The 13,258-nt window shown below is 38.9% G+C and overlaps 1 protein-coding gene across 1 annotated transcript in view; it reads left to right on the top strand.

Moving 5' to 3' along the window:
- The window catches only part of ZCWPW2 (zinc finger CW-type and PWWP domain containing 2), a 66,443-nt gene extending 65,599 nt beyond the window's left edge, over positions 1 to 844 (top strand). Inside the window, exon 10 of the mRNA XM_084902511.1 lies at positions 257 to 844. Within this exon, the coding sequence (XP_084758637.1) occupies positions 257 to 418 (162 nt within the window). The 3' untranslated portion in view covers positions 419 to 844. The remainder of the gene's footprint in view (positions 1 to 256) is intronic.
- Positions 845 to 13,258: the final 12,414 nt, after the last annotated feature.

Below are 13,258 nucleotides of genomic sequence, written 5' to 3' on the forward strand. Positions count from 1 at the left end.
CATCTGTGGCTATGGGCATCACCATATTTGTGATGGTGTGATGGTCAATTTGCATATTCCCTCTTTATTAGATATGATTTACTACACATTATACTACACAAAGGGATCATTTTTTGACCACCACCATAACAGAAAACTTTGTGTAACTGCTGTGGTTCAAGACTTACCAATTACTTTATGTTTTGTTCAAATAACTGAACCTAGTCTTCAGATACAGTTGAGATAGTACTGATGAATTGTGTGGTTATTTTTACAGTTGCCTCAGTGGGGCCCTGATGCTTCTGCAAGCAGTCTGTTTGAAAACCACTGTGAAGAGGACTATGTTATAATTGACGGGATAAAATTAAAAGCTGGGGAATGTATTGAAAATATAACTGACAAGTTTAAAGAAATCGATGCTTTGATATCTGAATTATAGGGCATTATCAATATTTTCAAAAGGTAATTATAAAAACAAAGTAAAAAACTTAAAATGTTTAGTAAAATAGGTATGTATTATACCAAAGTTGATATTTGTAATAACTTTCTACTTTATATTTTGAGGCTATGCATTGTTTTGAGATCCAATCAAATTATATTAAATTTAGTGTTACAATTTTAGAATTTAAGAAACCCTAATGTTTGTAGTTTTTCTTGTTTGCCCTAAGTTTAAAATGGATTATGAAACTTACTGCACAAATACATGCTTTTCAATGGTTATTTAAGCCCTTTATTCAAATGTGGATGTTAAGGTGGCTGACAAGTCTATTATATTTCTTACAGATAATCCAAATCTAATATGTTTAGAGAATGTGTATTTGTAGTAGAATTAAGCTACTACAAAATAAAATGTAAAAATGGTTATATAATAGAATTGGAGCTTTTCTTAAAAAGCAAAACTGTTAATTGCCTTATTATATTGGAAATAATTATTTCAACCACAGTGCTCAAATTTGGCTAATACTCTGTTGTGGATCTTTGGAAGATCAGAATCCGGGATCCTTTTCCATGGAACCAGTAAATCTGGAAATGGGGATGGTCAAATGTAGTTAAAAATCTAGACAGATATGTTAAACAAAGTCACTATAAAACAAATCTAAACTATATAAAAAATGCAAAGCACATCCTGTAATACCACTCTCAACATCTCCCCTGAAACCCATTCCTTAGGGATTGCCTTAGTGGGCGTTGGTCTAGGTAGAGTTTTGTACACATCATGGTGTGTGTCTGTGCACATCCACCTTTAGTTCCAGCCCTGGCTCCCCCTCTCTTCCTGGTCATAAGAATAGCAAAAAGGACATTCCAAACAAAAGCAAGAGAGCATCTGGTACCTGCTGTTAGTTGAATTAGCTGGAGATGAGGGCTGTGTAGACAGATGGAGGAGTTTATAACTGTAGGGACCAAGGGAGGAGTTTAAACAGTGGAATCCCTGTTCTACTTCAGAAAGATCTCATGAATGGCAGGGTGGAGAATAGAGTTAGAGAGAGTAACCCTGGAGTCAGTAGACCAGTTAGAAGACTACTTTGGGTATTCAGTTGTGAGATTCTGAGAACCTACTGCACAGATACATGCTTTTCAATAATTATTTAAGCCCTTTATTCAAATGTGGATGTTATTCAAACGTGAAGTATGGTGGTGCTGTGATGGAGAGAATTGGATAGATTCAGGCTATATTTATACCAATTAATTATTAGGATTTAGGGACTAGATATAAGGATGAGACAGGGGAGTCAAGGACGACTCCAGGTTTCTACTATTCACAATACATACAGATTAGAAATGTTAGACAAAGACCAAATTTGGGCCAAACTGTGTGACTTCAGCAGAGATTCTATGCTACTCGTGCTTTGACAAATTCTGCATCTCAATACTACTCTAAGAACGGAGTGAATAGAATAGTCTCAACATGTCATATTTAAATTCTATGTGGTATAAAACAGTGAAGATTAAGGCTTCCTTTCTTCCAGCTGAATTTGTTCCACAGCATTTTAGAAAAACTTTTCCTTTTTTTCCCCTTGGCATTATGATTTTTTATTCGCAGCCTACAAGATGTCTCAAAGTAATTAGTCCCATTTTTTGTTACTGCTTAGAATCAACTATAAAAATAACTACAATTGTATTTGAAAGACTTCATCAGCAATTCAAGTGTTTGATATAAACCCCCATCTAGAAGATCAATTAGGTCACTTGCAACTAATTCCTGCTGGTGGAACAGTCAATGCTCATCAGAGTCCGATTTCACAGATCAGATACTGAAATATCCAGATTGAATTTATTTCTGCCACGTTCTGAGTGTTACAAGTCTGGAATTTCCACTTAAGACATTGTGTACTTGAGCAGCTCAAAATAGTTCTGAGAACAATTATTTGGGTTGTTTCTGCCTTCATTGGAAACCGCAGATTCCTAAGAAAGGGCTGGAGGAATCTCTATCTATGTAAGAATAAAGGCTTTCAAATTTCCAGATAGAATCTCCCCGGAAAGGGGATGAAGGAATAGTCATGGCTGAGAATCCTGCCTGGCTGGCAAACCCTCCCTGCTGGTAAATGCCCAATGTTCCAAGGCAGGCTGTGATACTGAGGTGGCATAGCAGTGGGGCTATGGAAACAGAATGCCTGCCTTCAGATCCTGGTGCTACCATCTACTGGCTGGGAGACTTAAGGCAAGTTACTCAACTTCTCTGAGCCAAGGTTTTATAGGCTTTTCATCTAGAAAACAGAAAGCATGTGGAAAATGATGCAAGTTATGACAATGATTATTGTTGGCTTGGAGCATTTCTTTTCTGACCACCTCTGCCATGCCTCTTCTATGTCCATTGAACTAACATGCTCTAACACATCTGCTTTTGTGGGACTGAAACCAAGGACTGTGTGTGTTTAGCTGACGTGTAGGACAGGCCTGGTGGTAGGCAGTACCTTACAATTTATAGCTAGAACCTCTTGCTAGACCCAAGGAGAACATCATAAGGAAATTGCATCTTCACACCAAGGGAGGTTAAATTCTAAGTACACTTATTATATCAAGTTTGGTATGTGAGGTATAAGGCAATATGTCAGGGCCTTATGCTCAGGCATTTATGTTTGAGGAGCGGCTGACTGATATTCTTTGGAACGAGTTGAGTCAAGCCTATCTGTCTACATTCTCCATGAACTTAGGGAAGGTCTGGGTCCTCTAGGAGCTGTGTCCTCAGTTAGATCTGTAGACCCTGGGGAGTTGAGCATCTCACAGCTCTGTTGTCCTACATTCCAGGAAGTCTCGGTTCATTTGTCCTTACTGGAAGTTGAATTTGTGCAGGGATTTCCATTGGTAAAAGGCTTACCTCTATCTTTATGGTAGGCTGCCTGTGCACTTTTGATAAGTTAGTCTCTTGTTGCCATCAGTGAGGTGAAGGAAATGCACTATATTCTTGCAAAAATCTGTAGCATACCACAATTAAAGAATTCTAAGTACTTCTTTAGGGCTGGACCTACTCTTGATGCCTTCAACCCCGTGGAAGTGATACTTTGGTCAAGCTGCTTTAGTCTCTCCATGTCTCACTTTCCTTATCTGAAAAATCAGGATGGTGATGATCATGGTAATAATTGTCTTAACAATACTAATGTCCTAGAGTTATTGAACAGAATAAAATGAGTTCTGACATGGAAGGCACCTAGCAAAATGCCTGGCACATTATGTAACTGTCATTACTATTTTTACAGTCTAGTAAGAGAGAGACCACTGAAGCAATGCCAGAATTGGGAGGGAGAAGAGTGGGCTTGCTGGAAAGGGTGAAAGCCACACTCCGAACAAAGCATGGAGGCGAGAAAAGCAGGAACACAAACACCCAGCCCCTAATCCCAGTAACCAGAATGCAGGGAATGGGGAGTGCAGGAGGTAGGGATTAAGGCTGAACTAAGCAGGTTGGGCTCTGCTCAAAGAAATCCTCTTATGTCAACCTAAAGGGGCAAGCACCTCCTTCAATAGGGAAACCAAGTTATGCAGTCATGAGAACAGTGATCACTAGAATCTGCTGGTTTAAACACCCAAGGGTGTTGGGTGCTGCGATTGGCTTGGAATCAGACTATTCTGCGATGTGCATGATTGGAGAAGGAGGGTGGGGGCAGCAGGTAGGCATTACTATACCAACCTGTGCCCCTGTGTCTGAGAAAACCGTGCCCCAATATTAGCTCAGATTGTCAGCTTCCACAACGAGCGCCTTAGGGTTGCCAGCAGGCAGCCAGTGACTGGAAGGTTAGGTGTCTCTGCGAAGTCTTATTAAACTCTTGCTGCCTGGAAATAATGCACCATAACCACAGAGTTTTAAATGGCAAAGGATCTCTGGCTGTCAGAGAAGTTACAGGTAGACACTTTCATTTATCCTCCATGAAAGCTTAATATCATTTTCTTCTGTTCGAGTCAACTCACAGACCTCATTACTTCAAGTTCGCCGGGCAGCCAGAGCAGCCTTTTTGATTTTACCGTGCTCTCAGAATCTTGTTGGGGAAGAGCTAATGCATTTTTAACCAGGTCTAGCAATTTAAAGCTCTTAGGTGCTGTAGCATATTAATTCAGTTATTGGTAACTCTCTTAGGTAACTGTGTCAAGGGATTTCCCCTCCTGCCGTGTGAATTCCAGGAAGTAGGGGTCATATGTCCTCCCTTTGTGCTCCACCCAGACCATAGCATAGTGCCTTGATGGTTAGAGCATTTGTATTGATTTTAAATTTTATGCCAACCTACCCTATTAAAAATGTTTTCCAAAAAGTTCTATATGCAACCACTGCTTGTTTGAACATAAGGTGGTGGTTGTAGTAAATATATACTTTTGAAAGCACATACCGTATTTTTCGGACCATAAGACGCACCGGACCATAAGACGCACTAGTTTTTAGAGAAGGGAAATGAAGAAAAAAAGATTCTGAAACAAATAGTGTCCTAAAATATTTTATGTGCATTAAAACCCAACATCACAGTCATAAACACATGTAATCAACCCTGTAAAGTAAACAGCAGCATTTAGAACCATTTTAGAGCCGGGCAAGCACACAGAGACCACACAGAGCCGGGCAAGTAAAAAAACTTTTTTTTTACAGTATATGTGTAGACTATATTTGGACCATAAGACGCAGGGACTTTTTCCCCCCACTTTTGGGGGGGAAAAAGTGCGTCTTATGGTCCGAAAAATACGGTATGTAATATCAATCACATTGCTTTTCTCTCTCTTTTTAAAAAAAAATATATTTTATTGATTTTTTTACAGAGTGGAAGGGAGAGGGACAGAGAGTTAGAAACATCACTGAGAGAGAAACATTGATCAGCTGCCTCCTGCAACCTCCCCCTCCCCCCCCCACCCCGGGATGTGTCTGCAATCAAGGTACATGCCCTTGACTGGAATCGAACCTGGGACCCTTCAGTCCCAAGGCTAATGCTCTATCCAATGAGCCAAACTGGTTAGGGCTGCTTTTCTCTTATTGTAAACACATTTTAAGCCATGAAATATTGTTCTACAACCTGACTTTTAAGAAATTATTAGTATTTTATTATCTTTACATTTATACAATGAAATACTCTCTTGCTTGTTTTCATAATTATAAACCACTTTGCCATGAATATCTTCTTCCATCTTTGTGTACATTCCTAGAAATTAATAAATAAGAGCCTTACACAGTAGTAAGGCTTTCTACATCTATCATTTATTATCTTCCACCAGACCTATATGAGAGTATCTATTTCTCTACTATTGTGGTTTGGTTTCTACTTGAATTTCATGTTACTTATTATAGTGTATTGGGTTAATCTCTGTCTTAAAGAATATTGACTAAATGACTATAAGATGGTAGTTTTTTCTTAATTCCTTAGAGGGGATGAAAATTAGCATTAACATAGGCCATAGACTTGGGCCCTAAAGTGACTGAGGTAAGAATAATATATCAGGCCCTAACCAGTTGGCTTAGTGGATAGAGCATCGGCATGTGGCCTGAAGGGTCCCAGGTTCAATTCTGGTCAAGGGCATATACCTTGGTTGCAGGCACATCCCCAGTACAGGAGGTATCTGATTGATGTTTCTCTCTCATTGATGTTTCTGGCTCTCTGTCCTTCTCCCTACCTCTCTGTAAAAAAAATCAATAAAATATATTTTAAAAAAATAATAATATATCAGGTAATAGCAGGGAAAAGAAAAATGTTAAAACACACACACACACACACACAAAAAAAAAAAGAAAAGAAAAAACAATGGTTACTTGATTTAGAATGAATGTCCTTTTGGTCAATCTTTGTTATGAAGAATACTAGTGGAGAGTCATTGGGCTGGAAAATATTTTGGTGGACAGATTTAAAAATCTAGGAAGCTACATTGCAATTTGGACAGGAAAATAGAGGTGCTTCAGAGAAGATCAGTTTCTACTGATTGCTGTTAGTAAGGTGGTCAGGTGGCTTTCTTTCATGTATTATATTCATGATTGGTGAACTTTTGGATTTTAGAATACTTAAGCTGATTATTTCATAAATCCACCTTTCTTGTATTAAATTGAAGTTGCTTATAAGGAGAGCATAAAGACTATTTTATTTTCCATCCTTACATGTGATTATTTTGTATATTGTAATTTCTGTTGTGAGTGCCCAGAGGAAAACTGGCTTTGATGATAGTTCTTGTCCTCCTCACTTCCCCCTGCACAAAGTATTTACATATATTAAAAACTATTATTGCTATAAAATTTTTACCTTAGACACAATAAGTACCTCCTTCTCAGAGTCTGGGCTTTATTCATAAACCCAGGACCTACCACAGCAAGCAAGGGCCTATAAATATTATTTATAAATACTGATTTAATAAATGAATATTTGCTGAACAAATGAGTGAAATGTATGTTATAAAAATATCTGGACCAAACACCCTTCCCTAAATAAGGATTATATTTGCCATCTAACTTAGCCATTCTAATTATATGACTCCAAATTCTCAAACTGATTGAACCTTGAATATTTTCAAAATTTAATTTTTAATTATACACAAGGCATGTATGCTTTGTTACTTTTTATGTGTGTGGTAGCCAGTCTCCAAGATGATTTTCACCGTCTAGTATTCACACTCTTGTGTGGTCTCTTTTTGCACATCAAGTAGGGCACATCTGTGTAACCATTAAGTTATTATAAACAAGACAGAGTGTGACATCCAAGGCTAGGTCATAAAAGACTATGCAGCATCCACGTTGCTCTCTTTTGGATAATCAACTGGAAGAATTCAATTGCATCTCATGAGGATGCTCAAACAACCCTACAGAGAGGTCCATGTGGTGAGAACCTAAAACCTCCTTCCAATAGCCAGCACTAACTTGACAGCCGTGTGAGGGAGCTCCTCTGGAAGTGATCCTCCAGCACCAGTCAAGCCTTCAGATGACCACATCCCAGGTTGGTATCTTTATTACAACCTCATAAGACACCCTGAGCCAATACCACTCAGATAAGCCACTCCTAGATTCCTGTCCCATAGAAACTACATATGATAATAAATGTTCATTGTTTTAAGCTACTGATGTTTGGGATAATTTGTTACATAGCATTAGATAGTTAATAGAATGTGTGACAGACTTGTCTCACCAAATCTATATATATAAAAGGCTAATATGCAAAGTATCTCCTCAGGAGTTCAACTGGGGAGACTGGGAGTTCGATGGCTTGCTATGATATGTGCTGACCACTAGGGGACAGAACTTCAAAGGAAGTTCCTGGCCAGCAGCTGACAGCTGAGGAAGGGGGGCTCCTGGCCAGCAGCTGGAAGGCTCCAATCAGCCCTGATCATCGGCCAGGCCTAGGGACCATACCTATGCACGAATTTTGTGCACCAGGCCTCTAGTAGATTATAAGTACCTTGAAGGAAAGAACCATGTGTTTCATAGTCACTTACATGGTATTAAGATAATATTAGTCAAAATAAATGTTGTTAATGTTTCACAATTGCCTTCTACTCAAGTCAACAAATACTTCTTTAATACCCATCAGGTACTTTTCTAGGTCTAGGAGATAAAGAAAGCAGTAAACAAAAAGTAGCAAAGTCAATGACAGTTGATAAGACATAGTAATTTTAATACAGATATGAACCAGGTCAATGATGACATGAGGCTAACAAGTAAAATAAAGCAAAGATGAGAGATACTGTTTTATGTATTTGATGCAAGGTGTCAGGAAGGCTTTCTCTGATAAGACATTTGAGAAAAGATCTGTGCAGGTATCTGGGAAAGAGCATCCCAGCCAGAGGAAATTGCAAGTTCAAAGCCACGAGACTGGGAAAGTGTGGTGAATTCAATAAAGTTAGTATGGTTAAGGCCGCGTTCATTATTGGTCACAGATTTCACTGGTGGGTTCACAACTCTACATTTAAATCTCACTTGGTGACTTGGATCCCTCTTTCCCTTGTTTTCTGAATGTGAAAGGTCACCAGATATTGGTATACTTTAAACAGGCCTGTTAATGTGATTCATAATATAAATATATAAACATGACTAATGAGTTGAAATAGGCTGATATTTGTAGCTGGAATGAAGAATTGGAAAATTCACTGATTGCAATCTTCCTTTCATTACATTTGAAGCTCTCTGACTTCATTGAAGCCATTAGTGTCCACCAATAAATTATATAGCATTTGGACTAACACAGATATGTTTGAATGTTTCTGACATGGCAGGAAATAATCAGGCTCAATCAATCTATGTTTATCAAGACATAAGGTCTCAAATCGATGCGTAATTAGCTCTCCCAACAGAAGAACAAATAAAATTCTGTTTCCTAACTGTTCTGTCATTCCGTGCTGTGGATTTCACCTCTTCCCTCTCTTGCTGACAGAAACACATGTCACAATGAATTGAATGATCACTGAAAAATGAGTTCTGCCTTGATTATAGCATGTCTCTGATAATAAGTGAGATTGTGTTTGCATTTCATAGACATTTGAATTTATTTATTTATTTATTTATTTATTAAATATATTTTATTGATTTTGTACAGAGAGGTAGGGAGAGAGATAGTTAGAAACATCGATGAGAGAGAGTCATCGATCAGCTGCCTCTTGCACATCCCCTACTGGGGATATGCCTGCAACCAAGGTACATGCCCTTGACCGGAATCGAACCCGGGACCCCTCAATCCCCAAGCCGACGCTCTATCCATTGAGCCAAACCGGGCTCGGCGACATCTGAATTTTTTTAATCTTGCATTTCACCTCAGATAAACCAGTTTATGCTTAGTTTAATATGTAAAAGCCTCTCTGGAGGCACAACACAGAACCTAAGCTCACATTTAACATTGTAAACTATCGTGGCACAAGGGCTTCTGCATGGCTTTCCATGGCAGCAGCTGGTGTTCTTTCTATAAAGCTCAGTGATTTGCTTGCTTGCTTGCTTGCTCCCTTTTATGAACACAATCTTGGCAAATTAATGAATTGTTTTCTTTGTGCTTTAATTCTGAAGAGTAGATTTCATAAAGAGGGAGACATGGGGGGAGTAGGGAGTAGCATAGCTAGAATTAATCAGAGAGAGACACAGACATTGAGATGCAAAGAGAAAAAAGTCTGTAATGTGTGTGTCTAAGTAAAGAGTAGAGAGATCATCACTGAGAAACAACCAGAAAGAAAAAAGAACAACTATTTAAATACTATGATTTGTTTATAGGAGGAAAGAAGAATACATTATTTAAAAAAAGATTAGTCCTAAAAAACTAATTATTATATGTATTTTTCTTAAATAAGAGGTATTTTAAATGGAGGCAAAATATTTGAAATAACTAAAAAGAAATATACTTAATAAATAATTCACCAATGAACCTACTACTGTACCTTTCTATTAAAGTATATTAAAATCTCTATATAAAACCCTAATATGCAAATAGACCGAACTGCGGAACAACCAGTCACTATGATGTGCGCTGACCACCAGGGGGCGGACATGGAGCATGGTGGGCATTGGCAGCAGGCGGCAGAGTGTGGAACATGGTGCACATTGAGCATAGCTGGATGGTGGAGCAGGTAAGTGGGGGCACCAGACCAAGGTGGGGCACCAGTCACTGTCATCAGGTGAGCCTCTGGTAATTATTGAAAATTCTTTGCTCCTGTGTGCTGTGGTCCTGCCAGGCACTTGCACTTGTTGCTGCTGATGGCCCTGCTCACACTTGCTGTTGGCTCCTGGTGCTAGTCCCAATCACTCAGCACTGTTAGCAGGTCTGAGGAGCGGCTGCCGGGCCCAATTGCCCCTGAGGGCTTCTCCATCTCTCCCTGCTCCTCAAGGATGGTCGGGGCAGCAACTGCCACTCTCACCCACTGTCCCAGCTCGCACCTGCTGCTGGCGCCACTCTCAATCGCTCTGCACCATCAGCAGGTGCAAAGGGGACTGGCACCATCAGTGCATGGGAGCAGTAGTTTCCGGAGTGGGGCTGCCTACAGACTGGGAGTGGGGACTGTCGTGGGAGGGGCAAGGTGGGGGTGCAGAGGATTGGCTAAGACCAGCCCCTATGCCCACTGCAGCCTTACAGCCCACAGTTCCTTTCAAGGTGCACAAATTCGTGAACTGGCCCCTAGTTTAAAATATATGAGGACCAGCCATGTATAGTATCATTTATAATTTGTTTTTCAGCTCTAAATGCCTTTGCTATATATAGTATAGTTAGGAAAAACAATTAGTTCTTTAAATATGAACAGAACTTTTATTTATCAGCCTAGTCATGCATAGGCAAACATTTTTTTTAAAAAAAAGTATTACTTTGGTGCATATTGAATTAATATAAAGTATTTAAAACATACAGACTTCTGGATATGATAAAAATTTACAAAAAAAATAAGCTTTGATGGAAAACAAGCAAATGAATTTGCAAATATAGACAATTTTCAAATCATTTTCCAGAATTATAATCTTGATATCCATTAAAAATTTGGCATAAATGTAAACACATGCTGAAGTCCATTTATGTTAAATCACACAAACCTTAAAGATATTTTAAGGACATTAAAACAAATTTTTCCAGCCGAGACCGGTTTGGCTCAACGGATAGAGCATCGGCTTGGGGACTGAGGAGTCCCAGGTTCAATTCCCGTCAAGGGCATGTACCTTGGTTGTGGGCATATTCCCGGTGGGGGGTGTGCAGGAGGCAGCTGATCGATGACTCTCTCTCATCGATGTTTCTAACTATCTCTCTCCCTTCCTCTCTATACAAGATCAATAAAATATATTTAAAAAAAAAATTTCCAAATTGACAAATATCAACATTTTGGTTCTCTAAGTAGCAAGAACTTAAAATATTCATTCCCCAGAAAAATGATCTCTTAACATTAATTTCAAGAGAATTCAGGGGATAATTTTATTGCATAGAAAATCTCAATAATCCTGAAGTTTAAACAAAATAACAAATAAAACAGTAAATCCTCATAAATGTTTCCTCCAAAGGACTATTTTCTTTGGGAACTTCTGTATTTCAAGGGAAAGTTAATCTTTGTGTGCCTGATTCACTCATGTATCTCAGAGCCATTTCAAATACCAACACATTTTATGTACCTTTTAATTAGCTTTTTCAAAGGTATTTTGATTTGAACTAGGGAATCATATTTTGTTGGCACTAAATGGATCTCGGGTGCAGGAGAAAAAGTTACTTTGGAGCTCACAGAGTTCAAGTGACCCTAAATAAAGTCAATGCCATTCTTCCCGCTCAAACGAGATTAAAATAAAGGGTAGAAATGATCACTGGGTGACAGCATTTCTGAGTCAAATATATTGAAAAGAAGTAAAAATTTCTCCTAAAATTATTAACTATCAAGGCCTCAAACAAATTATACACAAAGTGGAGTAAGTTGAATTTTTTTTGAATTTGCTTGGTGAGTGCTTTAATAATTTCTTTATTTGTAGACAAATATGTTTAAAAACACATATTTAAAGAACTTATACAACTCAATACTAGGAAAACAAACAATCCAATTGAAAAATAGGCAAAGGACCTGAAAAAACACTTCTCCAAAGAGGACATACAAGCGGTCAAGAGGCATTCGAAAAAATGCTCAAAGGCATTAATCATCAGAGAGATGCAAATTAAAATCCCAATGAGATATCACCTCAAACCAGTCAGAATGACTGCCCTCAATAAATCAACTAACAAGTGCTAGAGAGGATGTGGAGAAAAGGAGGCCTTGGTACATTGCTGGTGGGAATGCAGACTGATGCGGCCACTATGGAAAACAGTATGGGGTTTCTTTAAAAAATTAAAAGTGGAACTGCCATTTGATCCAGTGATCCCCCTTCTGGAATATATCCTAAGAATCCCAAAACACAAATTTAAAAGTACGTATGTACCCCTATGTTCATAGCAGTGTTATTTACAATAGCCAAGATCTGGGAACAGCCCAAGTGCCCTTCAGTAGGTGAGTGGGTAAAACAGCTGTGGTACATTTACACAATGGAATACTACACAGCCATAAAAGAAAAGGAACTCTTTTGCAGCAGCATGATGGGTCTGGGAATTACTACACTATGTGAAATAAACCAGTCAGAGAAAGGTAAATACCCTATAACCTCACTTACGTATAGAATCTAATGAATAAAATAAACTGATGAACAAAATAGAAACAGAAGCATGGGTATATGGAACAACTGTCAGAGGTGGAGACTGGGTGAAACAAGATAAAGGGATTAGCCAAAGAATATATATGCATAACCCATAGATTCAGTGTGGTTGGCCACAGGGAAGAGGGTGTGAGGGCTAGGGTGGGGTGGGGACATTTGTAATAGTGTAAACTCAGTCGCTTAAAACATCACTTATTCTTATAATGCACATGTTTATGGGTTGTTTGACCTCTACTAGGCTCACTCCTGCATCTTAGGGGTTGGCTGGAGGCTCTGATCTTGGCTGGGACAACTCTACTCCTTGTTTCTTATCCACTCATGGGACAGAGGACTAGCTCATGCATGTTCTTGTCATGGCAATGGCACAGTGCAAGAGAGCAAGCAGAAACATGCAGGTGTAGGCTTTGAATAGGCACACTTCTGTTTCCATCTCATTCTATTTGGCCAAAGCAAGTTACACGGCTGAGCACATATAAAGGTGGGAAAATTGACTCTACCGTTTTAGTGAGAGAAATGACAAGTTCATGTGACACAGGAGAGGTAAAGCATTGGGGCCTCTCACAGTCTGCCATGCTGTGGCAGAATAAGGGTTATATTGATTGTTTAGCCCCCATACCTGTTTCATGCATTACTTCTTTTTCTTGCCTCACAAATAACCAGTAGGAAGCACACTTGAGATTGCTGCATTCCCATTAAGCCCATAAGTAT

The sequence above is a fragment of the Pipistrellus hanaki genome (assembly GCF_964339955.1).
Source record: "Pipistrellus hanaki genome assembly, chromosome: 13".
In the NCBI taxonomy this organism is placed as follows: domain Eukaryota; kingdom Metazoa; phylum Chordata; class Mammalia; order Chiroptera; family Vespertilionidae; genus Pipistrellus; species Pipistrellus hanaki.